The sequence below is a fragment of the Patiria miniata genome, unplaced genomic scaffold (genome assembly GCF_015706575.1).
Source record: "Patiria miniata isolate m_02_andy unplaced genomic scaffold, ASM1570657v1 HiC_scaffold_10, whole genome shotgun sequence".
Taxonomy (NCBI): domain Eukaryota; kingdom Metazoa; phylum Echinodermata; class Asteroidea; order Valvatida; family Asterinidae; genus Patiria; species Patiria miniata.
In genome coordinates, this window is record NW_024037048.1 from 6,752,017 (window position 1) to 6,778,147 (window position 26,131).

At 40.5% G+C, this 26,131-nt stretch overlaps 2 protein-coding genes across 5 annotated transcripts in view; one reads left to right on the forward strand and one right to left on the reverse strand.

Annotated features, from left to right (window-relative positions):
• The window catches only part of LOC119736557 (mitogen-activated protein kinase kinase kinase kinase 5-like), a 56,229-nt gene extending 40,776 nt beyond the window's left edge, over positions 1–15,453 (forward strand). For 3 of the 4 annotated variants that reach the window (XM_038210597.1, XM_038210589.1, XM_038210574.1), the window contains 11 exons: positions 815–860; positions 2,089–2,343; positions 3,754–3,838; positions 4,259–4,338; positions 5,430–5,490; positions 6,692–6,874; positions 9,217–9,320; positions 9,496–9,593; positions 10,191–10,336; positions 11,297–11,460; positions 13,471–15,453. In XM_038210597.1, the coding sequence (XP_038066525.1) occupies positions 815–860; positions 2,089–2,343; positions 3,754–3,838; positions 4,259–4,338; positions 5,430–5,490; positions 6,692–6,874; positions 9,217–9,320; positions 9,496–9,593; positions 10,191–10,336; positions 11,297–11,460; positions 13,471–13,614 (1,366 nt within the window). In that variant the 3' untranslated portion in view covers positions 13,615–15,453. The remainder of the gene's footprint in view (positions 1–814; positions 861–2,088; positions 2,344–3,753; positions 3,839–4,258; positions 4,339–5,429; positions 5,491–6,691; positions 6,875–9,216; positions 9,321–9,495; positions 9,594–10,190; positions 10,337–11,296; positions 11,461–13,470) is intronic. The other variant, XM_038210581.1, reaches the window with a different exon arrangement.
• Positions 15,454–24,590: 9,137 nt separating this feature from the next.
• Positions 24,591–26,131, reverse strand: part of LOC119736588 (cyclin-dependent kinase-like 1) — a 39,638-nt gene continuing 38,097 nt past the window's right edge. Inside the window, exon 11 of the mRNA XM_038210608.1 lies at positions 24,591–25,595. Within this exon, the coding sequence (XP_038066536.1) occupies positions 25,401–25,595 (195 nt within the window). The 3' untranslated portion in view covers positions 24,591–25,400. The remainder of the gene's footprint in view (positions 25,596–26,131) is intronic.

The window sequence follows — 26,131 nt, forward strand, 5'->3', positions numbered from 1 at the left end:
ACGTTCTCCTTACAATACCATTTGTTGCACTTCAATCGGACATTCCGTTGACAAGTTATGGCTGTTTCAAGTTTGCATTTATCGACATGTCAAACAAGTAAAATACTGAGAAAAAGGCCTTTATGTTTCGACTGTCGTGAAAGATGCCATTGGTTTTTCCTTAACAAGACATATATTCCACACATTTTTATACATTTTCGTTAAAATATGTGTAGTCAACATATTGAAGATTACATGTACATGTACATGCTTGTCAGTAAATCTGAGAAAAAAAAAATCAATCAATTTGGTTTTTTGCATTTTTCTTTACTACAGCCTGTGCCAGAATAGTCAAGGGTCTATGATAATGTGGGCAGATTCGGTGATTAATTATGCAAAAAAAGACTGCGTCTTGACCTCGAGATTCTGACCATTCAGCGGGCGCTTTCTATAGCAGGTCTACCCGTTGTCGTGTCATAGACATCTGTAAAGTAAAACCTAGACACGACATCTATTATTCTTTTACGCTGTGAATTGAGCAAACAAAGCCTGCAGTCACACGCTCTGTATTACGTTACGCGACGCGCAAAGCTTAGAGCCAATGTCTATGCCCGGCCCGGCCGTTGTTTTACAAAAACACTGCATCCGAATTGACCAATCAAAAACTGCGTCCAGATTTCGGAATGACTCCGATTGGCTGGCGTGCTGTGTTTCATAAATTTGCCAGAGTGCCAGAATGCCTCATGTGATTCTTTGTTTTCTTATTGCATTCAACCCAGCTTTTGTGTGTTAATGTAATATTATTATTTCCCCCCCCCCCTTTTTTTTTGCCCAGGAAAACATTGCCACAGACTGAGGAGGGTCCACCCCTACCACCAAAGGTTAGTTCATGAATATTCATTTCAAAAGGGTTTTATTTCACAGCTTGCTGAAGAAAAACAATTTTAAAAATTTAAACTTTTCATTGTCTGGAAATTTACAATAGGCTGCAAATGTAAACAGCGATTGAAAAAATGACTTATATTTGTATTGGCAGAATGTTTGGAAAGCTTTTTTCAAGTTAACAATTTTTGAGGCTGTAAATACTGTAATTTCGGGATTTCCTCTACTTCTTAATAATTAAATTGCAAATAATATTTTGGCTCCATACACATTTTGTATATGGCTCATTCTATAAATGTAGGGCCCAAAGTGTGACAATTTCCTGTCCCTGTTACCTTGGTACCTTGTAACTTGCCATTCAAGTACCCTGTCTCATTAAGAATGACTTCAAACACTTTTATATTTGTTGGGTTGGTAGTTTGCTATTCATAATCACTCTTGGAGGGTGACTGCATTAAGGAGTGCATCAGAATTATAAAATCGAAGATGTCAGATGTAACAGGGACAGGGAAACAAAGTGGACCCCAAATTTATACAATGGCAGACTTCTGAGACGTTTGTGACAGCAAACACACCGGTCCTTTTCAGTTGCTTACGTCATGTTTAAGCTGAAGCGCATGCTCAATATGACGCAAACAGTGGAAAAGGGACCAGTGTGTTTGCTGCCACCAACGTCTCAAAAGTCTCCCATTACCGATACCTCAAATGATCTTCCAAAAATGTCCACGCCTGCTTTCATTTCTGAAGCTATTCTTACTTTGTGCGGAAGTGAATGCAAAGCAAACTTCAATTGTAGTTTTATTGTGACGTTCGCCGTTTCCCTATTCAGTTCGCACTATTATGAATTGGCGTTGAGGTACGGTATCTTTACTTTCTGTAGGAGTTAGAAGTTGGGGAGTGTGTGGCCTAGTGGTTAGGGTTCGTGACTCATGATCAGAGGGTCCGGGGTTCGAATCCAGCCGCTGGTCATATATTGTGTCCTTGGGCAAGGCACTTCACCCCACTTGCCCCTCTCCACCCAGGAGTATAAATGGGTACCGGCATTAGCTGGGGAGTAACCTGCGATGGACTAGCATCCCATCCAGGGGGAGTAGAAATATTCTCAGTTGTTTCATGCCACTGAAACCGGAGATAAACGCCGGCCTGATGAGCCACATTGGCACGGGACAGACTTTACTTACTTAGGAGTTAGAAGTAACCGGCAAGCCTCGTTGTTTTCCTTTGCAGCAGAAATCAGTCCATTTCGGGAACAGCAACTCAGTCTCCGCCTCCTCGACCCCTTCCTCCTCGGCTCGGATCAAGCCCCCCGTCGCCCCCCGCCCTTCCAACGGGAGGGCGCCCACCACAAACGGGGAAAACATGGACCTAGACTCAGAGCCCCCCAAGGTACCGCCACGTCGGGCTCGCGGCATCGGCTATGAGTTCATTGACCATGAAAAGGCAGACCACGGCCACGGTCTGCCGCCGACACCCAAAGTCCCGGTAAGTAGGCCAGGGATGGAAGCCCTCCTGCTAGTACCTGATTTCAGGCAGCTAGCTATAATTTGGGAATCTCTGTGTGTCTGTGTGTCTGTGTGAGTATGTTAATTCTTGTTCCGTAATTGTGGGGACTTACACTCGTCTGTGCAAGGTATTTGTGGGGACCGAAAATGATATGGGGACAGCAGAAAGTCCCCATAACTCGGTCCTAATTTTCCTAACAATAAAAAACTTCTCCATAACGCGGTGTATGCCTACCTGTAAACACCGGCAATCGTGGACTAGGGACAAAAAGGTTAGGGCACAAACAAAGGGTCCACGATCGACAGATAGTCCACGATTGAAATTCGTGTACAAAACCAATGAAAGCTGTTGCTTACCATAATTCGAGGAATCTCTTTGTGTCTGTCCACATGTAAAAAAAATGTGATTTCAACCTGTGAGTGTGTGATCAACCTGTGAAAACAACACCATTGAATCCTGTGCGTTGTTTGCATGAGCAGTTCTCAAAAACGCTGCAAGCAACCAATACCAGCGGCCAAGCAATTTGGCCCTTCCGAACAGGCACATTTTCAGCGAGCACTGCACTAGTTTTTCAAACTGTAAATAACACATTGGCACCAAAAGTGTGTGTGTACTGTACCTTTATACCTCAGATTTCGGTCAAAAATGTCAGCGCCCTAGTAGGATAAAGCCTAGTAGGGTAAATTGATTGTTGTGTCAATTCATATTCCCGGACACGTTCCGGGAAAATGTTCATTAGCAAGTGCTTGACTCACCAATACTGCTAGCTTCATTGCGGGAAGTTTTCAGGGAAGTTCAGACTACTGCAGCTTCTATCCGATACAATGCCTGGAACTTGTCTGCGATTTGTCTGGGATAGGAATTGCGACGGGCCCTTACACATTTTGGGTTCAATTAAAATATATAACCACTTTGTCAAAATGGAATTCCTTTCAAGGGAAAAACAATTTGAAGTGAAAAACTTGAAAGGTTCCACGCAGTCGCAAGGAGCACACACGTGCTGCTGGCTAGAAACGTAATGACGCCTGTTGGCAAGCTGCAAAAAAAAAATGAGCGCACATAAAAAGTTCAATCAGCTGTTTAGTTTAGTGTAGTGAAATTGTATAACGCAAGGGAACTGCTAATAATCATGTACGCGCAGGCCTAATTGAAATAGGCCCGAGACCTAATGACATCACGCTTTGTTAACATGTGCGCTTTCCTATGTGGTAGACGGTCTCTACTTCGTCTGGCGTCCTGACTTCGCTTCCGTTCCTGACTTCGAAAGCGAAAGCACATATGTAAACAAAGCCATTAGGTCTTAGGTCAATTGAGGCTTGATTTTCCCACTGGGTTTTTTGTTGTTCTGGTGACTGATTGTGTTTTTTATTTGTATTTTTTTCTGTACAGATGGGGGCCTGTTTCTCCAAAGTGTTCAATGAGTGCCCGCTCATTGTCTACAACTCAACCAGCTGGATTCACCCAGAGACGAAAGGTGATTGAATCAGTCTTGTAGATCTCCAGACCTGGTCTCGGTCTCGAGAGACCGTCTCCAGACCTTTTTTGCGGTCTCGGTCTCGTCCTATCAGAGTCTCGGTCTCGGGAGGGCTGGTCTCGGTCTTGAAAGCACTAGTCTCAGTCTCGGATGCCAAGGTCTTGGGTTTTACCCTGGAGACCTGTCGAGACCGCAACAAAATGCGCCGTGTACATATGGCTTTATTCATTTGCAAGCTGAACTACATGTATGTACGGGCGTAGTCTTTATTCCAAACAAAACGACATTGTAAGTTAAGTTTTCATGATAAAGAATGAGATTGAAGCTGAAACATAAGTTTTGTATGTCTCCTCTATCCACTTTTGTTTTTTTTCTACTTGTGAACTCTTTGTGTTCGTTGGCCCTTGTTCACTTCCACAGATCAGTACATAATCTTTGCCTGTGAAGAGGGCATCTACACATTCAACTTGAATCAGATTCACGAGGGAGTCATGGACCAGGTAAGGAGAGAGAGCTTTGCAATTCACAATGCAGTGCGCCACCAAGAGTTTGCCAAGGAGAGTTAATATTTCCCAGTGCATTGTGGGAGACAGTCGGCAAATTCGCAGCACGGCACATTTGAGATTGTTAGTTTTTCCGGTCAGTAGTTTTGTAAGCGTATGATTCGAGTTTATGTTTGCCCTTTTCTTTTCTTTTTATCAATATGGTGTTTTTGTAAGGCGGCAGAACCCTATGCCCCAATCTATAACAAATTAGCTCAAGTTGTCTATTGACACTCGTTCAAATGGGCCATGCTTTGTCGACCGGAAACATGAAATGTGGAGTCTCTGTGGCAAACTTTTGGTGGCACATGGCATTGTGAATCGCCCACGTTTTTAGAGGATAAATTGAACTCTTTGAGTCTGAGTTCAAGGAGTTATCTACAACACAGTGAAGCTTAACGCAGGGGAGGGGAGGGACTATTTGAAAGAGAATTGTGTGGAAAAATGTTAAAGTATCTTTTTATTAAAGGTAGAGTATGTCATTTGTCATTTGTGCAATATTTTTTTGGAAGCAACAAAAGTGCTCAAGATCTCAAGAAGGGTGCTGAACAACTAACCTGATGAAATTTTAGCTTAGCTTCAGCTGTGTATTCCGAGAAAACAATATTCTAGGATCTCGATTTCATTACACAAGTTGCCGAGTCATGTTTGGAATTGTGCCCGAAATCAGAATCCGGGCACGTTCTCATTCAGCTGATTGCAGCTACGCGATGGTGCGCACTGAACTGACAAATTATAGGAACCGCAGGTGGGCGTAAGCGGCACCCATTCACGGATACGCCAAATTGAAAACGAACTGCTTATGGAAATTTCCACTAATGCATCTTTGGAAATGACCTTCTTTTATTGTTTTCTTAAAAATGACAGCATGTCAGAAAGAATAATTTCACAAGGAGTTTAGTACCGTTACCATCTTTAAACCAAGTATGTTTTTCAACAATAATTTGGTCGGTTACTTTTTGGATAGCTGCAAGTGATCTACTCTACCATTGAATTGGCTAAAATGTATAAACTATGTATGGATTTCATTTCTCTTTTTTTTATTCTAGATTTTCCCAAGAAGAACAACATATGTCTATGTTGTCAACAATGTTATGATGTCATTAACAGGTTAGTGTTAATCGTATCTGTAATTCAGTTTCTAGTTCATTAAATGTAATTCCATTTAATTGATGTCCTGTTCCGTTATTCTTTATATTTCCTTCATTGTCCTAAGGCCCACTGTTGCAATTGTTTTGATAGTCAAATGCCTATTCTGAACATTGCGTTGGTGGTGTTTTGGGGTAGTCATATAGAAAAGCCTGTATCCTTATTCAAAAAAATTGTGTCTCAAAAGACATTTAATCCCCTATTTAAGTTTAAATTTTTACCCAATGACTGCCACAAATTTATTTCATAAATGTTCATCTTTGTACGAGTGCTTCCAGTTCCACTAGTCCACATGCGTTTTCGATTTTCGGAAGTGAGAGGTCAACTTTTGGCACGATATTTCTTTTTCACGTCGCGCGATTTTTCAGTTTCCATAAATTGAGATGCTAGCAACAATTTTACAAAGGCCTTTTCTGAGGGTGAGTTTCTGAAGAAATCAATGTACCAAAAAAAAAGAATTTAAAAACTCTGACTTTTACAAGATAAATGTCCTATTCGAGGGGTCCGGAAGCGTGCCACCAGGCGTCAACTTTAACCCTAACGATCCCCAACCAGCCAAACTCTTAACACCAGGGTTTGTTGGAATCTGTCAGGATGAGTACTGCACTAGTAAACTGACTGTGCTTTACATGGGATTAGGCATACCACAAATAAACAGAGTCCAACTGTTTATGTGCACTGTTTTTTTCCATATGGTGTTGGGATTTGCAAGGATGAGGAGGTTTCTAGTAAAGGGTTAAGAGTACATGGAGTACTGTGGCCTCGTGGTTTAGGGCACTGATTCGTGGTCTGTGGGTAAAGCTGCGGGTTGTGGGTTCGAGTCCAGCCGGGGTCATGGTGCGTGTGCCCATGGACAAGGCACTTTGTCACTCATTGCTTCTCTCCACCCAGGAGTAAATGGGTACCTGTGAGGGCAGAGATGGTTATTGTGATTGAATTAGCTTCCTTGCGCCTAACAGGCTGCATCGAGCTGTATACTCCCCAGGGAGCTGAGATGGTATTTGGAATGTTTTATGTGCCCAATGAGCAGGGGTAATAATGATGTAGCGCCTTGAGCACCAGTCCTGGTGGATACGTGCGCTTTATAAATATCCATTATTATTATTAAGACTCTATTGCACTCATCCACATTATTAATTTTCTTAATTCCATCCTTGCTCAGGAAAGACCCCGAGTCTGTACCAGCACAACCTCCTAGCACTAATCGACAAGAACTTTCACCGCTTCCATATACCCAGTAAGCTGGGTGACCGGCTGCAGCGCATCCCAGACAGACTGGTCCCGAGAAAGTTTGCCGTCAGCCACAAAGTTCCCGACACCAAGGGCTGCACACGCTGCTGCATAGGTAAGACAATGATCATAAATTATACAACACCTGAATAAATCCCCGTCATCTGATTGGTGGATCGTTGATCACATGTCATTGAATTATTCGCACGGTGCGCGCGTGGCGCGCAGCGCACAGTACAATGGAAGTTCTATTGCACGGTGAATAGAACTTCCATTGCACGGTGTCACTGCTGCTGGTGGTGGCCCTGTTTTAAATCGAGATAAATTGAATATCATTGTTCTCAACCTGTCGAACAGTTTGCATAAATATAAATATGATGAACTTGTCGAACTTTTAAACAGATTTTAACCTGAATAAATTGCCTATTAAAAGTCAACCAATCAGATGACAAGGATTTATTCAGGTGTTATATAAAACAAATAATGAATGTTTTACATTCGTGCAATGGAAAGAATAATTTCATTCAGTGACAGATGAAATGTTCCATTCCACTCGGCATTGCACTCACAAACATTCATTATTTGTATACCAGTTCGCGCTGGAGGCCGTGTATACACGCAAAAGGTTTTGCGGTATTCGGAACGGATGACGGATAAACATGCAGGGAGCGGGGCCGGAAATATCTGTCAGCGACCCGCTCGCAGCGAGCGAGGCCGGAAATATGAGTGTGCTGCCCGAGGGTGATGGCTTCAACCCGCCTGGCTTGAGGCCGAGTGAAAATAAATCCCGCCCCTCGTTATGTTTTCGTCAAAATAATCCCGGCGCGAACTGGTAAATAGTACTTCGCGAGATAAAGCCCTTTCATAAACCCTCTCAATACAGCATTACCCAACCTTAGAAACCAGGAGTGCGTTTCAACAAGCTTGCATGTTACAGGGGTGTGAAATCTCAGCTTTAAAGCTGATTTCAGCTATTTTCTAGTTTTGGATTCAGCTTTTTTCAGCTTTTTCCCTCACTTGCTGTGTACAAAAGTATAGGAGATTTCCAAAGTTCAGCTTTTTTATACCTTTTTTCAGATGTTTTCAGCTATTTTTATCAGTGGTCACTCGCACCCCTGATGTTAGTATGTTTTGCCGCCCGTACATCATCCATATACCCACTGAAAGAGTGCTTTTGGATCGTTCTAAGGGTGTGGGTCATTCGTATGGTTACCATTACAAAATTTTGAGAAAACTGTTTTGAGGTACATTCAGGCACAGTTTCAGGCACCAAATATTTCTTTTGATAAATGAAACAAGGTCAAAAATGGCCATTTCTTGCTTCTGGTTTTTTTTGTCCACGTGGTCTTGATTTTACATCACATGCAAAGTCACGATGCCAGCAACATTAGCAATGCTGCAAACCTGGGAAATGTACATGTAACACACGGTGATCATTCTTCAAATCAACCAGGAATGGACGCCGACTAGGTGCATAATATGAAATTGAACAAAGAAATTGACTGGAGCGGGGTTTGAACCTGCGACCTCTGGTTTTTACGTTCCGGTGCTCTACCAACTGCGCTATCCAGTCCTATGTTGGTGGTTCACCATTTTGTCAATGCCCTTGTTCAAGGGGTGCTAGTCAGAAACCATAAACCTGCACATATCGTCAAATAAACCAGAAAGGGAAACGGGTGCGTGTGTGTAATGAAAATAAACACAGGGCTGTGATAGCTCAGTTGGTAGAGCACTGATGTAGTATTTCAGAGGGCGCAGGTTCAAAGCCTGAAGGGTCAATTTCTTTCTTCAACTTTACAAGAATTTTAACCCTCCTGCTATTTTAAACAGTCACAGACAGTCAAAATGTCCATCCACTTCCCCTGCTATTCTTGCAACACAGGCTAGTCACCAGCAGTCAGATCATATGTCAAGTAAGCACTGTTGCTAGTCAAACTCACTTTGTTGAGCCCAGAACACATTGTGTCTCTTTTGCTGATAGATCAGTCTCTGTATACGGCCCCAGAATCTGAACAAACTTCCAGAATACATTAGAGATACCACCTCACTGCATACATTCAAACCACTCTTGAAAGCTCACTTGTTTCAGGAAGTGCACCATCAATAATTTTTCTTCTTTTTGGTGCCCCATCAGCGCCTTAGAGCAAACTTTTTGATTTTGGCGCTTAATTAATTTCTTTTGATTGATTGATCAGTCAATAGACCACGAACAGACAAACGCAGGCAAGTTGTGGGCACAGCTGGCTTATTAATTACCCACAGTCAAACCAAGCTGTATCGAGTTAACATAAGTAGTCACAGTCAAACCTGCTTTATGTAGGCTGGGAGTTCTAAATTGTTGAAAACAGTCCCTTGATTGATTGTGACTGCAAGGACAACTTGGCACAGAATGTATGTTTGCATAGGAGGCTTAATCTGAACAATTATAAGAAGTTTGCGGGTTTTTTTCTCTTTCAGCTCGCAATCCGTATGATAGTCACAAGTACCTGTGTGGGGCTCTCCCAAATGCAATCGTTCTCCTCCAGTGGTATGAGCCCATGAACAAATTCCTACTGGTCAAGGTAAGAGAAGTATTACCAATAAAAGATAAACATCGTGACTTATTGCTTTAAATAAACACTGCAACCTCCAAAGGTTACATTTACATGTATTTAGAGCACTACTAAGCTCAGAGGCTCCTGCTGATTCCAACTGTCCGTTTATTTTTTCACATATTTATTTGTTGTTCGTGTGCAGGTGTTTGACTGCCCTCTTCCCCCAGAGATCAAAGTCTTTGAGATGCTCATCAAAGCGGATGCTGAGTATCCTGTAGTCTGCGTCGGAGTCGCAAGAGGGTTGGTGTTTCTTCTTACTATTATTATTATTTTCAGGGTGGTTTGATCTTATTGAGTTGTCTACAGTCATTAACCCTCCTGCTATTTAAGCAGTCAGGGACAGTCAAAATTCACTTCCACTTCCCCTGCTATACTTTTAACAAAGGCTGGTCACCAGCAGTCAGATCATATGTCAAGCAAGCACTGTGACTAGTCAAACTGGGTCAACAGACAAAGCAGGCAAGTTGCGGTCACAGCTGTTTTATCACTCAGCTGGAGTCAAAGCATCCTGTAGCTGTATTAATCAGTCCAAGGCAGTCAATCCTGCTTTCTGTGGTGATTTGGTGGTTTTGTTTTTGATCTTTGCAAACGGTTGTATATTACCTTAAAAAAAGATTTGAATTCAACAATTGAATAAGCCTCTGTTTGATTATGTCACACTTTGTGTGCTTTCCTATGGTGCTCAGTGGACCGTGGGCCCCCACTGGCTCCATAGGAAAGTGCACATGTAAACAAAGTGTAATGTCATCAGTACAAAGGCTTATTGAGGAAGGAACGTCTGTGACAGATAGTAACTTTCACCATCATGAACTGTGGTGTCTTTTTTTTTCTCTCCAGAGTTGATAGGAAACATCTCTCCTTTGACATCATCAACTTAAACACGGCGTCCAGCTGGTTTGTGGGCCACCCTCCTGAGGACAAACTCCTAGACATCGTCACCATCTATCAGCTGGAGAAGGACACAGTGCTGGTCTGTTTTGACAGTAAGTCTAGTAGTATGTGAAGCGATCAGGCTAACTCCAAAACCAGGATTTGATGCGGTGACGGGCTTGAGTCTGATCACATTGGCATCGTGTACACTGCATCCCCACGTGAAAAGACGGAAGTTCTATGGGCAGTAATTACTCATGAAAAATATTTAACGCTTCTTTGTGACTGTTTTGGCAACATGGATTGGCCAAACAAAAGTTTGAGATAAACGGAGGTACCAGTGCAGGCATGTCGAGTTACAAGGGTGTTCATGTACATAACATCCTATTCTTTTGACAAGAATGGAGTATTACGTCGAGATAAATGGCTTTTTGAGTTATCCGAATTTGACTTCACAGGAGTTTACTGTATATGTGATGCGATCAAGCTACATGGGCCGTTTGTCGGGAATTTTTTATTTGGAGATACAGGCCAAAATAGGGCCACTTCAACACATCACTTCATCACATCTCTTGGTGTTCCGACTTCCATAATTTTTAAATAAAAGATGGTATCAAGATGTATTGTTCACAGCAGTAATGCTGAGATTGTGCTCTTTTCAAATCTGTAATAAAAAATTTGTCGACCGGGGTCGACAAAGGACTCATTTAGCTTGATCGCACCACATATATTGAGTGTCTTCACTTGTGATGCAGTCAACCTAGCCTCCCAATTGGTTTCGTATTCCGCCATTGAGAAATTAGAAACGTTCAATGAATCACGTCATACTGCGCGCACACTAATACTAGCGCCCATTGGATGAACACTCAAGTTGCGTTAACTTCCGGGTCCAGTGGTTCCAATGCTACTTAATGTGCAGTGGGCGTGGTTTCGACTGAAGTGACGTCACACTAACGAACTGGATATATTATCTGTAATGTCATTTGTGGAAACTGCTCTTTTGAAGGTAGGAGACGTACATGTACAAATCATGTCAGATTGTATTCTTTTTTTTTCACCAACCTTCATTGCAGGGGAGGTCAAGTTAGTCAAGCTGGACGGCACGCCCAAGTCCAACCGCAAGCTGTCAGCAGAGCTACACTTTGACTTTGTGGTGGAGGATCTAGTGGTTCTACCGGACAGCGTCTTGGCATTCCACAGACATGGCATGCAAGGCCGTAGCTTCAAGTCCAACGAGGTATGTTGATGGGCGGTCAGCCTCATTTTCATGAGCTACGGAGTCAGGTTGGTGTAGCGGTACCTTTCCCGCCTTCCACCGCTGTGACCCGAGTTCGAAACCCACCTGGGCCAATATGTGGATTGGTTTCGGTCCCTACCTGATTCCGTGGGTTTTCCTCAGCATATTCTTCTGGGGTTTTCCTCCCACCTCTGAAAACTGTAATTGCTTCTCATCGTCTTCCTTTAGAGGTTTCTTCAGGCTTGCGAGCTATCTGGGGCGCTTTTGAGGAATCCTTGGTTTCATTACCAGAAATATTCAATTGTAGTAAATTAATAATAAAAATAATAATTACGTTTAATAGGTCATTTGGGAGACATTCCTATAGATTTGTGCAAATTTTTTTCCCCCAACTTTAACGACCCCTAACCCCAATTTTACCTTATCCAACCCCCACAAATTGTGGTATATTTATGTGTTTTGGACCACAAGCAATTGATCTAGCTTATTTGCGACTGTAAAATTTTGCCTCTAAATTGGAGCTGTGACATTAGGGAGACCTTGAAACGCCTCCCTAATATCTGGCGTCTCCTTAAAGGGAAAATACAACATTTGCAAACATCAAAATATAAAACTACCAAGTTTTTACGAAATACCTTACTAGGATGTTGGTAAATGACAGTCTGAAGCATTCTGTAAAATTATGGCACCTGGTGTGAAGTCATTTTCAAGAAAATGGTATTTTTGTATACATTTCCAACGGTGGTCAGCCGACCACCGTTGGAAAAACCTAACTATTTTTCAACTACTGCTTCATATTTACCATTTGTTTCAGTCCAAATTTTGTTTGCTATTGGTTACATGTTCATGAACGGGTGCAGGCCAGCTAGACTTGTTCCCTATACCTTACAATTTTCCGGCATCTATAAATTACTCCATTTCATTTTTAGTGGAGTCAGGGAACCAGACTACTTGAACATTTTTGTTTTTCTTGGTTTTTCAAGCATTTTCGGACACAAAACTTCAAACATGTCAGTGTAACAATATTTTGTTCTATTATACTACCCCTCAACTAGTTCATTTCTGAAAATTACAGCGAAAGCCAATGATGTGCATTCCCTTTAAAGGTATAATTTCTGACGACAAAATGTCTCCATTATAGGTACCATTAATAGGTGTATAGCTTCATTTACGTAATGAAAATGAATTTTCACTGAAATAATGACACAATTGTGTTCTGTTATTTGGGAGAATTGCTCCTATAGCAGAGCAGAAGTATAAGTCAGTATGCATAGACTAATCTGGCAATCACAGTTAGAAGCAATTTTTGAGGTGGCACCATGTTCTCGCTCATGTCGCCTTAAAGTCGAGGCGCGTGTGCATTTCGGTAACCCTGTGGTACTACCCGAGCGCAACTCGTGCGAGCCTGATGCCACCCAAGACTCAGACCTGGAGTGCTGAAACATGCAAAACTAAATCAAGCCAACTTTACTCACCCTTTTGCCAGCAAATTTCTCCAAAATTTTCATTGGGCAAAGAAAAGGTCCTCAGTATTTCACCAACCAAGTTTGCAGACTCAATTTAATTTGTAAAGGAGACATTTCTTCAATATTTTTGCGCATGAGAGGGAAGTCGAGTGATTTCTAAATGAGGCTAAAGACTAGCCTGGTACATGTCCAACCATGGTCCGACTATTTGAAAAGACTGACCTCTTCATTCAGTGTCATTAGTCTGGAGGCTGACTATGGAGAAATGTGTAGTGAAAAGAGACTAGTTCCCGGTTCATGCCAGGTTTCTGTTGGCACAGTTGATTGATGCAGTGCTGAAGCGGTGTTGGACTGGTTGTTTCAGGTGCCAGTCTGTTTTCCTGCATTGCATGTTTTCAGTACCTTAAGTTTTGAGACTCTCATACACAGTATTGAGAGTCCCAAATTTTCAGACTAGTGCCACCCCAGAAAGTGGCTGTCGCCCGATTAGTCACCATTACTGAATGAGTTGTTCCCTTTTTTGTTTTTTTTGTCGGTACCTTAGGTTACCCAAGAGATCTGCGACAAGAGCAAGTTGTTCACATTACTAGGCACCGACAGGATGATCGTGCTCAAGAGTCACCCGACAGACAACCCCAACACGCCGAGTAACATCTACATGCTGACCGGCCACACGAACACCATGTGAGGCTCCCAATGTAATGGGGGAGACCTACCAGGAGGGACATTCAACCACAGTGCCAATTGCGCCTGACGCTCTAGCGAAAACGCTATGGATTTACGCACATCTAAAATCAAATTCATCACGCGTACTTCGCACATGTGGTGTGTCCCTCCCACTGCGGCTCGAAATAAGTGGCCAAACAGCGCCCTCTAAGACCATGCACGGAGTCCATAGGTTTTGAAACTGACGGGAAAAAAATATCTCTTGCACCTGCAAATCTCAAGGGCCGCTATGTTTATCGGAAAAAAACAAATTGAACGAATTCAACTTTTGGAAAACAGAATTCAGCTTTTGGGAAAAACCCTTCACCGTGTGCACAAAAAGAGAAGGGAAAAAATCGGAAAAGTAAGTTATTTCTGTTAATAACATTTTCAGTTTCAAGTGTTATGTATAGCTTTATGCGGTTTGGTTTACTTAAAAGTTCTGCTGCGGAATGGTTTGTCGGGACACTCGTTTTCAGTTCTTTTCAGCGAACATCCACCATACAACATACATTTTCTGTTGGTCAATACTTCCCCGACCATCTGCACACTGGTTTTAGCAGTATCAACGGTCACATTCAGTGATTTCAGAAATTTCCTTCAAATTTCTTCACACACATGGTGTAAATTTGTATAACTAAGACATCTTGATTACAAAAGTCTTCGACAAGGTTTTTCTTGGGCATTTTCTTCTTTGCTTTTTTGTGTGTGTGTGTGGGGAGGGGGTGGGGTGCTTGGGCTAGGGTCCGTTGTTGTCTGCTCTTCATCGGGGGTTGTCAGAATTGCGTTAGACCTTCACAATAACATGCAGTGAGTTTTTTTTATGGCTTGATGGTAATTATTCTAACGTTGCAAATATGCGCAGCCTCAATAACGATTCTCAGGATGCAATTTCATTCATTTTGACTGACGAGTCACGACCTAAAAATAAGATAAGAACATTTTTGTACAAAGTATTTCAACCTATCCTTTTCTCTCAGGCAAACAATTTCAGCGTGTATGTTTGTTCTTGTGATCTGTTATTGGATTTGTTTTCTTTGGTTTAAATTGACAAACTAAGAAGTTGTTGAGAAATTGAGTGACTGTTCCCTACAATCTGCAGACAGTAATTGTTTGGGGAATCGGTCCGAACTGTCTCCACGAATATTTACTTTTAAGTACGGTTCATAACCATTGTACATGGATATAAACACCTATTGAAAGCTGCTGCATGTGGTTTTTTTTATATATATATTTCCCTGGATTTTGATTATTTCGTTTGGATCCAGAAAGTCAAAACACAGAGTTTTGTGCAGCACTGATACAGAACTGCAAATTGTATATTAATTGTAGATATGTAGACAACTGAGTTTGAAAAAAAATCATTTTTGAAAAGAGAACTAAATAAAAAAAAAAAAATGCAAAAAAAAATCTAAAACTTGTCAGGCCAAACCAGTCTGCACTCGGAGCAAAACTTTCTACCGTACTAGTCTGTTATTAACAAAATTAAAAAAAATAGAAATTGGCCTGTTTTTTTAATGCGTACTACATTGACGATTGTTCCATATATCTGTATAAAAAGGTATATATACACACTGTAAGCATGAATGTAGGAATTGTGATTATTGTACAGTAGGCGATTTTGTTTTTCTGTTACATCCGTAGATAGAAGCGCCCTCTGTTGGTGCTGTGTGGGTCATCAATCAAGATTTATTTATTTGTTATGGCCAACGCTTCAAAAATGTATTGGGAGGAATGAGAAATGTAGTACATTGTACCAGTAGCCGTATAGTGTTGGGCTAGGGTGAAATATATTTCTCAAATATGATGGGGTATTATTTTTTTTTTTTTAATTACAACACCCTGCCCTGTTTATTTATCATGGAACTTGAGCTTACGACATTTGTCTAAGGCTTTTATGTACAGTGGAATGTCGCTATACCGAACACCGCTACACCGAACATTTGACTGTACCGAACATCGTCCTTGGCTCCCAATTTTTGTGTACAAAACGTACCAAACATTGTTAATGAAAAATGTCAACAGAAGAGCGACAAGTGGCTATTATTAGTTCCCCAAGGAATAGAAGGGGAAAGCCACCCATTGCTGTAGGTAGTAAGCTCAAAACTTTGTAATTACATAATACAATAGTCGGTAGTCGGCACGTGTTCAAAGTCGTCTTTCAGTAACTACCAGGGCGTGCAGGGTGAAGTTCTGAAGGGCGATATGTTATTGAAAAGTGAGTACCGGAGCACTGACAGCTTAAAATCGCTGTACCAAACGATCGCTATTACGAACAATTTCTGTGGATCCCGGTGTGTTCGTTAAAGCGCATTCCACTGCATTTTCTTTTAATACTCGGGTACCCCATCGGTAGAGATCGGCTGGTAATATCTGAAAATTCACTCTGAGTACTCACTACTGATTTCATAAGTTATGATTGTCTAGTAGGTCAGAGCACACAGTTCATGTGTTCTTGTGAAGGTGCCACAGTGCTCTAAGCAAAGTATAAAAACTGCCGTTGATGATTTGCACAAGTGGCAAGTTTGAGAAATTTGAAGGTGCACACAAGAAACTTTAATGAACAAGCGTCAGTGAGTTTCACAACTGTTGATTTATTTGAAAGACCTTGAATTTTTAGTAAAAGGGGTCATCTCAATAGACTGGTCCATTCAGCCCCGCCCACTGCGCAAATGAGCAACAACACGTGTGCCTCTCCAATTCTACACTAGTGTTCCAGTCAAGCGCTTCATACACACGTGCGCGTCACCACAAGGTTCTTCGTGATAACATCCAGGGCATCACTAAACCAGCCATTAAAACCCTCCCTCGCTGCCTGACAACAACTTTATTTACGCCATCACAGCAGCCAAAATCAATCAAGTGACTGTTTTTAACAAGTTAAGAATTCCCTTGTTGATTTGATGTAGCCATACTTTGACTGGAGGTGATTGATATGCCAGCTGTACCTACCAGTTACCACTCTGTTGATGGAATATGACTAGTCACAGTGTTTACGTGTATGTTGCTCGACTGAATTTTACAAGTCTGTCGTACAAAATTGTCGGGTGCACCACAAAGTGACATATTGTCTATGGACTTTGTGCACACGATACGTCAGTTCGTGGTGCGACCGACGAAATGTATGGTGGGGAAGAGGAAGGAGTTTGTGTCTGTCTGTGACTAATCAAACAGAAGGAGGGTTTTAATTCATGGCTGTGATTGGTTAGAACGTCATGGGGCGTGGCCTAATAGATCAGTCAATTATAAACCAAGAAAAATTGAGAACATTTCCTGAAAAGGTTTCTCCATTTTTTTTCTCTTCATTGCTTTGGGAAATTTGGAAGGGTAATTTTCGTGACTGCTTGACTGAACAGAATCAAAAAAAAAAAAATATCCAGACCAGGATAGAATGGGTTATAAGTGGTTTCTGTTTAAGATGACTCCATAATAAAAGTCCTTTAAAAAAAAAGGTGTGAACCGGCCAGTGGACTTGTCTGTATAAAAATGAACTGTCCTCATAGACAGAAGATGTACATGTAATGTAGTTCAGCAAGGTAAAACCATAATATGTATTTGAATAGGCTTCAATCAAATAATACATGTATGCCTTCCTGTCCCGTTTCCTGCGAAGCCACTGTTTTGCCGATGAACTTATTTGTTAATACTCCCATGTGTATTACGTTTCCTGTCAACTTTTGAGGCCATTTTTTATATTAACTTTTTATTATTATTTCTTTCACAACATGACGTATTTATGAATTAATATTAACTTCTTGCATTCAGCAAAAAAAAAAGATAATAATTCACGAGTGAATGAAGATTGGCTCAGGTTTTCATTCATTCTGAAAGCATTTGATACCACGTATATATATTATAAATTTGTACATTATGCATCTATAATGAAGTCTATTGTTAATTAAACTTAATTTTCATTTTCTCTACACTTGATTTCTGGCAACCAAAATTAATTAGTTTACAGAAACTATGTTGCACTTGTTGAATAAAATACCAGAGGAAAATCAATATTTTGTGGGTGTCACTCTGTGCATGAGTTTATATTGTGACAATACGTTGGTTCGAACCCTGATGGGGAACATGGTGCTTGTGTTCTTGGGCAAGACACTTTACCACAATTGTCTCTTCACCCAGGAGTATAAATGGGTACCTGTGAAGGTAGAGACCAGGTTGCGCTGATCTTGAGCTGCTGCAGAATCTGGTCTCATGGCCTGATGTACAGGGGTAATAACTGAAGCTTGTTACAACTGATAATGTAATACATGTAACTAATGGAGAACTTATCACTAACCGATAACGTAACAACAATTGACCGATAGTGTGTCACTGACCGATAATGTAACAACAATTGACCAATAGTGTAGTAAAATGTACTACACTATCAGTCAATTGTTGTTACATTATCGGTCAGTGATACACTATCGGTCAATTGTTACATTATCGGTCAGTGATACACTATCGGTCAATTGTTACATTATCGGTCAGTGATACACTATCGGTCAATTGTTACATTATCGGTCAGTGATACACTTGTTACATTATCGGTCAGTGATATACTATTGGTCAATTGTTGTTACATTATCGGTTAGTGATACACTATCAGTCAATTGTTGTTACATTATCGGTCAGTGATACACTATCGGTCAATTGTTACATTATCGGTCAGTGATACACTATCGGTCAATTGTTACATTATCGGTCAGTGATACACTATCGGTCAATTGTTACATTATCGGTCAGTGATACACTTGTTACATTATCGGTCAGTGATATACTATTGGTCAATTGTTGTTACATTATCGGTTAGTGATACACTATCAGTCAATTGTTGTTACATTATCGGTCAGTGATACACTATCGGTCAATTGTTGTTACATTATCGGTCAGTGATACACTATCGGTCAATTGTTGTTACATTATCGGTCAGTGATACACTATCGGTCAATTGTTACATTATCGGTCAGTGATACACTATCGGTCAATTGTTACATTATTGGTCAGTGATACACTATCGGTCAATTGTTACATTATCGGTCAGTGATACACTATCGGTCAATTGTTGTTACATTATCGGTCAGTGATACACTATCTGTCAATTGTTGTTACATCATCTGTCAGTGATACACTATCGGCCAATTGTTACATTATCGGTCAGTGATACACTATCGGTCAATTGTTACATTATCGGTTAGTGATACACTATCAGTCAATTGTTACATTATTGGTCAGTGATACACTATCAGTCAATTGTTACATTATCGGTCAGTGATACACTATCGGTCAATTGTTACATTATCGGTCAGTGATACACTATCGGTCAATTGTTACATTATCGGTTAGTGATACACTATCAGTCAATTGTTACATTATTGGTCAGTGTTACACTATCGGTCAATTGTTACATTATCAGTCAGTGATATACTATCGGTCAATTGTTACATTATCAGTCAGTGATACACTATCAGTCAATTGTTACATTATCGGTCAGTGATACACTATCAGTCAATTGTTACATTATCGGTCAGTGATACACTATCAGTCAATTGTTACATTATCGGTCAGTGATACACTATCGGTCAATTGTTACATTATCGGTCAGTGATACACTATCGGTCAATTGTTACATTATCGGTCAGTGATACACTATCAGTCAATTGTTGTTACGTTATCGGTCAGTGATACACTATTGGTCAATTGTTGTTACATTATCGGTCAGTGATACAATATCAGTCAATTGTTGTTACATTATCGGTCAGTGATACACCGTCAGTCAATTGTTACATTATCGGTCAGTGATACACTATCAGTCAATTGTTACATTATCGGTCAGTGATACACTATCGGTCAATTGTTGTTACATTATCGGTCAGTGATACACCGTCAGTCAATTGTTACATTATCGGTCAGTGATACACTATCAGTCAATTGTTACATTATCGGTCAGTGATACACTATCGGTCAATTGTTGTTACATTATCGGTCAGTGATACACCGTCAGTCAATTGTTACATTATCGGTCAGTGATACACTATCAGTCAATTGTTGTTACATTATCGGTCAGTGATACACTATCGGTCAATTGTTACATTATTGGTCAATGATACACTATCGGTCAATTGTTGTTACATTATCGGTCAGTGATACACTATCAGTCAATTGTTACATTATCGGTCAGTGATACACTATCAGTCAATTGTTACATTATCGGTCAGTGATACACTATCGGTCAATTGTTGTTACATTATCGGTCAGTGATACACCGTCAGTCAATTGTTACATTATCGGTCAGTGATACACTATCAGTCAATTGTTACATTATCGGTCAGTGATACACTATCGGTCAATTGTTGTTACATTATCGGTCAGTGATACACCGTCAGTCAATTGTTACATTATCGGTCAGTGATACACTATCAGTCAATTGTTGTTACATTATCGGTCAGTGATACACTATCGGTCAATTGTTACATTATTGGTCAATGATACACTATCGGTCAATTGTTGTTACATTATCGGTCAGTGATACACTATCAGTCAATTGTTACATTATCGGTCAGTGATACACTATCAGTCAATTGTTACATTATCGGTCAGTGATACACTATCGGTCAATTGTTGTTACATTATCGGTCAGTGATACACCGTCAGTCAATTGTTACATTATCGGTCAGTGATACACTATCAGTCAATTGTTGTTACATTATCGGTCAGTGATACACCGTCAGTCAATTGTTACATTATCGGTCAGTGATACACTATCAGTCAATTGTTGTTACATTATCGGTCAGTGATACACTGTCAGTCAATTGTAACATTATCGGTTGGTCGTATATTATCCGTTGGTTATTAGATATCAGTTGTAACAAATATTGCAAAAAAGCGCTATATATAAAGCACAACATTATTATTAAAATAAATAACACCATGGAATCATCTTCTGATCTAATTAAATTTTCTGCAATATTTATTTCAAGACTACATTTTATGTTTCTTTGTACAATACATGCAACTCGTCCAATCAATCAAAATAAACTACAATTATGAAACAATTTTATTTTAATCATGATACTGGTATTTATAGTCTTTCGAGAAAGAAAGAGAGAAAAACGAAACGAAACACCACACACGCATACATGAAAAGCACTCAGAAGGCAAGTTCAGAAGATGGGTCATGTTGAAACACATCCCTTATCATTCAAGACATAATTTAAATTAAGTACAGCATTTTTCCCCACACATGTCTGTCCAGTGCATGTTGAGGTTGCATACTCCAACATCATACCTCAATTTTTTTGTTAATTCTGGACAAAAAACTTTGTGGAGAATACAGAGAACCTAGATTTATAGCATGAAGTCATTTTAACAAGCTTAAGTTCACATACAAGATAAGCTACGACACAACGATGTTTTCTTGAAAACTCAACGGAAAGTGATCAAGTTTGGACAAGAATGCAAGGTGAAAGAAAACAGAGTAGGATTTTTTTTTTTTACAACAATGTACAGTAATGAGGACAAAAGTGAACAGAAATTCAAAAAAAAAATACTAACAAATTAGGTTTTCTTGTACAGTAAACCCATGAAATAACTAGTAAGGGTCCATCTCAGGACAAGTTCCGGACAAGTTCTGACACTGTATCGGGTGTAAGTTGCAGGATTCTAAACAACTTCCCCACAGACTTCCCGCAATGAAGCTATCAGTATTGGTCAGTCAAGCAGGCGCTGACGAAAATTTCCTCGGAATATGTCTGGGAAAAATGCAGAGCTTTTTTTACAAAGTGAATGATTCTTTCAGCAATTTGTCCAGAACCCGGATGTTAATTGAGACGAGCCCTAAAACCAAGTAAAGTTTGACTATAATACCTCAAAAAAATACCTGAACTAAAATGGAAAAAACCCTCCATCATTGAATTCTACTGAAATGTGATGACTCTACATAAATAATCAACACAAGGTATTTGATTTACTAAAATTATAAATATTTGTGTATTTATATCATTTATGCAAATCACACACCATATTTTTTTTTATAGGTCTGTGTTTTGCTGTTGTCACAAAAGTTCACTATGTAAGTGCAAGGCTAGACAAAAAAGAAAAATAAACATTTTTTTTTTAATCATACAGGATCAGGTTTAGGAATTTTATACAAGGAAAAATAAACGGCAGATTTCGGGCCAAGTAATTCAAACAACTGGTGATGGCAAATTTGTCAATCCCTTTTGAAAACTGAGTATTATCTCGTGTTTTGTGGAACAGCGAAAAAGAGCAGTCAACAGTGTTACTGTCATCTTTAAGGAAATTAAGGTCACGTTAAAACTTCTTTTTTTTGAGGGGGTGGGATCTTTGCAAAACAATTCAAAACACCCATCAGAATTTAGAAAAACACTGGTCTCCGTCGAAATAATAATGACAGATGATGACTCGAGAACAGGCTTGTCCCTTTGAACGGAAAACTTGAAACTAATCATGTACAAAGTGAACCAGAGAAAAAAAAAATAGTTTGCCTTCTTCGTGCAAATTTGTACATGTAGCCACATATCAATATTAATGAATTACAAGTAACACTGGCGGCTCACTCTGTGCAAAAGCGAATGCAAATTTTGTGATGTCACAGAAAGTATTCACACTTCAAATTTGCAAACAAATGTCAACGCCAGCATTTTTTTTTAACGTGACTGCTTCTTGGTACGTTCCCCATATGAGAAGGTACATGTACATGTATACCCTGACCCTAACCCCCGATGATTAATGATAAAGAGGAAAGCTTTTGTGAAAAAGTTGTCCTTAAACCGTGAGACCAGGGCCCAATTTCACGGCTCTGCTAACCACAGAATTTCATGCTTACGATCACCATTTTGTGCTAACCGTGCTAGCAGAAAAACTCTGTGCTGTAAACCGTGTAAGCATAGAAGTCAAAATTCCATACTAACACGTGAAATACGTTTACCGTAAGTACAGAATTTTCTGCTATAGTAAGCAGGGATTTTTTCGCTAACGGTACGCACAGCCAAGAAATTGGGCCCAGGTGACTTGTGTCAGACTTGTGAGGACTTCAACTCAACTTTGTTTTGCTGACAATTAAACAAAACAGTACTTCCCTTTCGGCAATAAACCTACACATGTAGCACATGTTATGTGTACGTGTACATATACATTGTATGCACAGATATCTACAGCAAAGTACTGTTAGTATTTCTTGCTACAAAAAACTGTTGGTGGGCCCTATAGAACTGTATTGCTTTGGTTTAGGCATGTATCTTGTTAGGAGTAACAGCCAGATTAGCTAAATAAAGTATGGCTTGTAACCCTGCCACTTTGCAAATATTGTTAAGCAATTTTCAATATTAAACATGATCCCATCTCTAAAAAATACAAGTTACTTAACAAAAAAAATCCTCTCACCTTTTATAAACTATTTTATTGGCTCCTGTAATGATAAGCTTTTTGAATACACAACATTTACATCTTATTACAGAGAGTACCACAAAGACAAAAAGAGAGTATGTACAGTTTTTATATATTTGGCATATTGGTTTTGTTGTTTTTTCTCCATTATGTGCAAATGGCCAGGCCGGGAGCCACGTTTCCTCAAAGACAATTTAACTGTGCGAATCCTTATATGACAAGACATAAGTACATAGTGACGTTCTTCACTAACAAAATAATGAGAATTAAAGTAATTACAGTAATTGACCGGCATGTGTGTTTTATGCCTCAATTTGCTGTGCTCATCTCATGCGAACATCTGGTATGTTTAGTACACTCACAAATCGGTGTGAGGCTTAACCCCTACTCCCCAAGCAATTTGCTGCTCTTGTGGCTTGCCATCATTTACAGCATATCGCAGCACAAATATACATGTACTAGCACATTTATGGTGTAAATCGAGGATTTTCTTTTGTTCCTCTTCCCTTTTCCTTTTTTGTACCTTAACTTTTTCGCGACAGCACTCATTGGTTTTGTACATGTTTTTCAACCGAGGAGTCCTTGATTCGGTTTCTGTCCTCGATTCACCGATGATGTTGCACGTGTGTGTCCTAGCTTTACACCATAAACAAGCGCAGTGCATACATGTACCAAGACAGAGAATATATTTCTGAGCTAGAGTGGTGAGCACATAACTGTTGTAACATCAATTACTTTGTAAACTCAAGGAACACATCCATCCAATAAAAACTATATGAATATCCACAACGGGAAAGTTACACAGTAACAAGTTTACTGTCAAATAAGAATCTGCACAGTCAATAAACATGTTTAGAGGAAACCAATTTATTCATTTGAGACAAAAAAGACACAAACACACAAGTAGGGAAAGCAGATCGGGGAGGGATGTTGCTTAAATATTCGAAATTTTTGTTGTTTTTGGTAAATAACTTTGGAAACACTCACTATTAAATCTATTTAATATACTTCTGGAAAAATGTAAGAACAACTTGGAGTGTTTGATGATCAGCTATTATACAAGTTTTGTATGCAATGGAATTTCTCTGCCAAAATATTCACAACTTCCAAGGTAAGATGGCAAAGATCCTATCAATTTTTCATTTTCTTATAAACTCAAAACAAGACTTCCAACAAATTAGAAGAACAGCGTCGGAATACCGTGGTAATTCTTGATTTAGAAACACTCGCTTTCATACTGATGACACTGGCTTCATTTTTTTCTCTGCTAGTCATCTGAAATTATTTGTTTATAATATTTGTTATTCCTCGAAATAATCTTGAAGCTCTTGCTAGGCTTGAACTAAGTACTTTAGGTGCAATGGAAAAACGTGCTTAAAATCTTATTCTTTTTTGAAGGTGAAACCGTGCAAAATCATGATTTTACAAGAAAATTTAAAACATGAGTTGCCTTTATTTTTATTGTTTTGTTTTGAGGACTTTTTGTAATGAAATCAAAAGTTAAACTCCAACATTGATTTTCATTTTGGTTCATTGCTCTGCTGATCTGGGGTTTTTTTTAGGGTCAAAATAATCTGGATTGAATGAAATGGGAAGGAAAAAAATGATCTGAATGGCTGAGGGTAGATGTGCAGACAAAGCAAACATTTCTTGTCACCTTTTAAATTGCTTGCTTGCTACTACCCCATCTAACTTTGGCAGTGAGGCCCTGGAGGCGCGGGCCTGTCGCCGTGACTCCTTGTCGTCAGCTCTACTCTCCAATCCACCGGAGTTGTCCGATCCGGCAGTGGGCAAGGTACCTCTCTCCTCCGGTAGCTGAATGGTAGAGGCCGGGGAGTAGCTACGGTCGCTGCGGCTGTCCAAACGCCTCACCGTCTCATTGCTCATCTTCTTCAAGAGTTTAGAGTTGGAGGAGAAGTCGTTGGGCGAGTCTGAACCCCGATCACTTCGGCTGTCCTTCCGGAGGTGATCGGCGAGGAGGTGATTGGATAGTTGTGCCGGGATTGCATCCCCCTGGGGATTGTGATGGTGATGGTGATGGTGGTGGTGGGGATTGGGATGGGGGTAGTGGCGGTGTTGCGGGGAGTCCGAAGGGGTAGGCTGGTGGGCGTCAGGATTCTTGAGATGGCCTGCCTTTCCCGGATGCTTATCTTTTGACCAGACTGGCGACTCGGCGCAGAGTTTTGGAGGTCGCTTGTCCCGCTGGGGGTAGGAGGACTCACTCAGATTGTCCTTGACGAGGGGCTGGGCTGGGTTGCCCCGCTCGGGGACCCAGTTGGGAGCCCTCTTCTGCTGGGGGATTGGGGGAGGGTTGGGTGGGGGCAGCGGCGCAGCGAGCGCCGCCGCGGGGCCCTGGCCTGACCACACGTTTCAGAAGTTGGAGATGTTAGGCAGGTGCCGGTAATCGGGCTTCTCCGCCTTGTGCTTGTCGGACTTGTGCTTGTCCAGCTTGTGCTTGTCCGTCTTGTCCTTGGTGGTGACTTTGGCCTCGGCCGGGGAGGCCGCCAGCGTCGCGTTCATGGTGCTGTTGCTGTTGGTCAGCTGGGGCAGGTTGTAAAAGTGATTCTGTGGACACAGGAGAGAAACAAAACCCTCTTAAAAACTCAATCACAAATTGACCATGATCCTCTTTCCAGAGTGAGGTAAATGTGTGGTAATGGATAAGGACCTTAATCTAAAACTGAAGAATTGCATGAAGAACTGCATGAAGAAGTATGACAGCCAAGAAAAACACCAACGGTGCGAAGAACATCAAAACCAAGACCTTCTCAGTTCTTGTGCTATGCAGTTTACCCAACAAGAGCAAAGACAGGCTTTCAAGAGCAGGATAGAGGTTACCGTGCACATTAAAAAGCAACTTAAAACACATTTATTCACAATTTATATAACTGACATACAGATCCATGACATTTGATTGGTGGAACTCACATCAAGTGACATTCACTATTGCTCCAATTCAAGCCGGGGCTCTAAAAATCCCATCACCCATGGCGAAAGGGATGTACTATTCAACAGTTGGGATCATCCTTGTTCCATGGTGCGGTATTTGTGTGCAAATGCATGCTGGTGTGCGCGTTGAGCGTTGCGCATACACGTAGCAC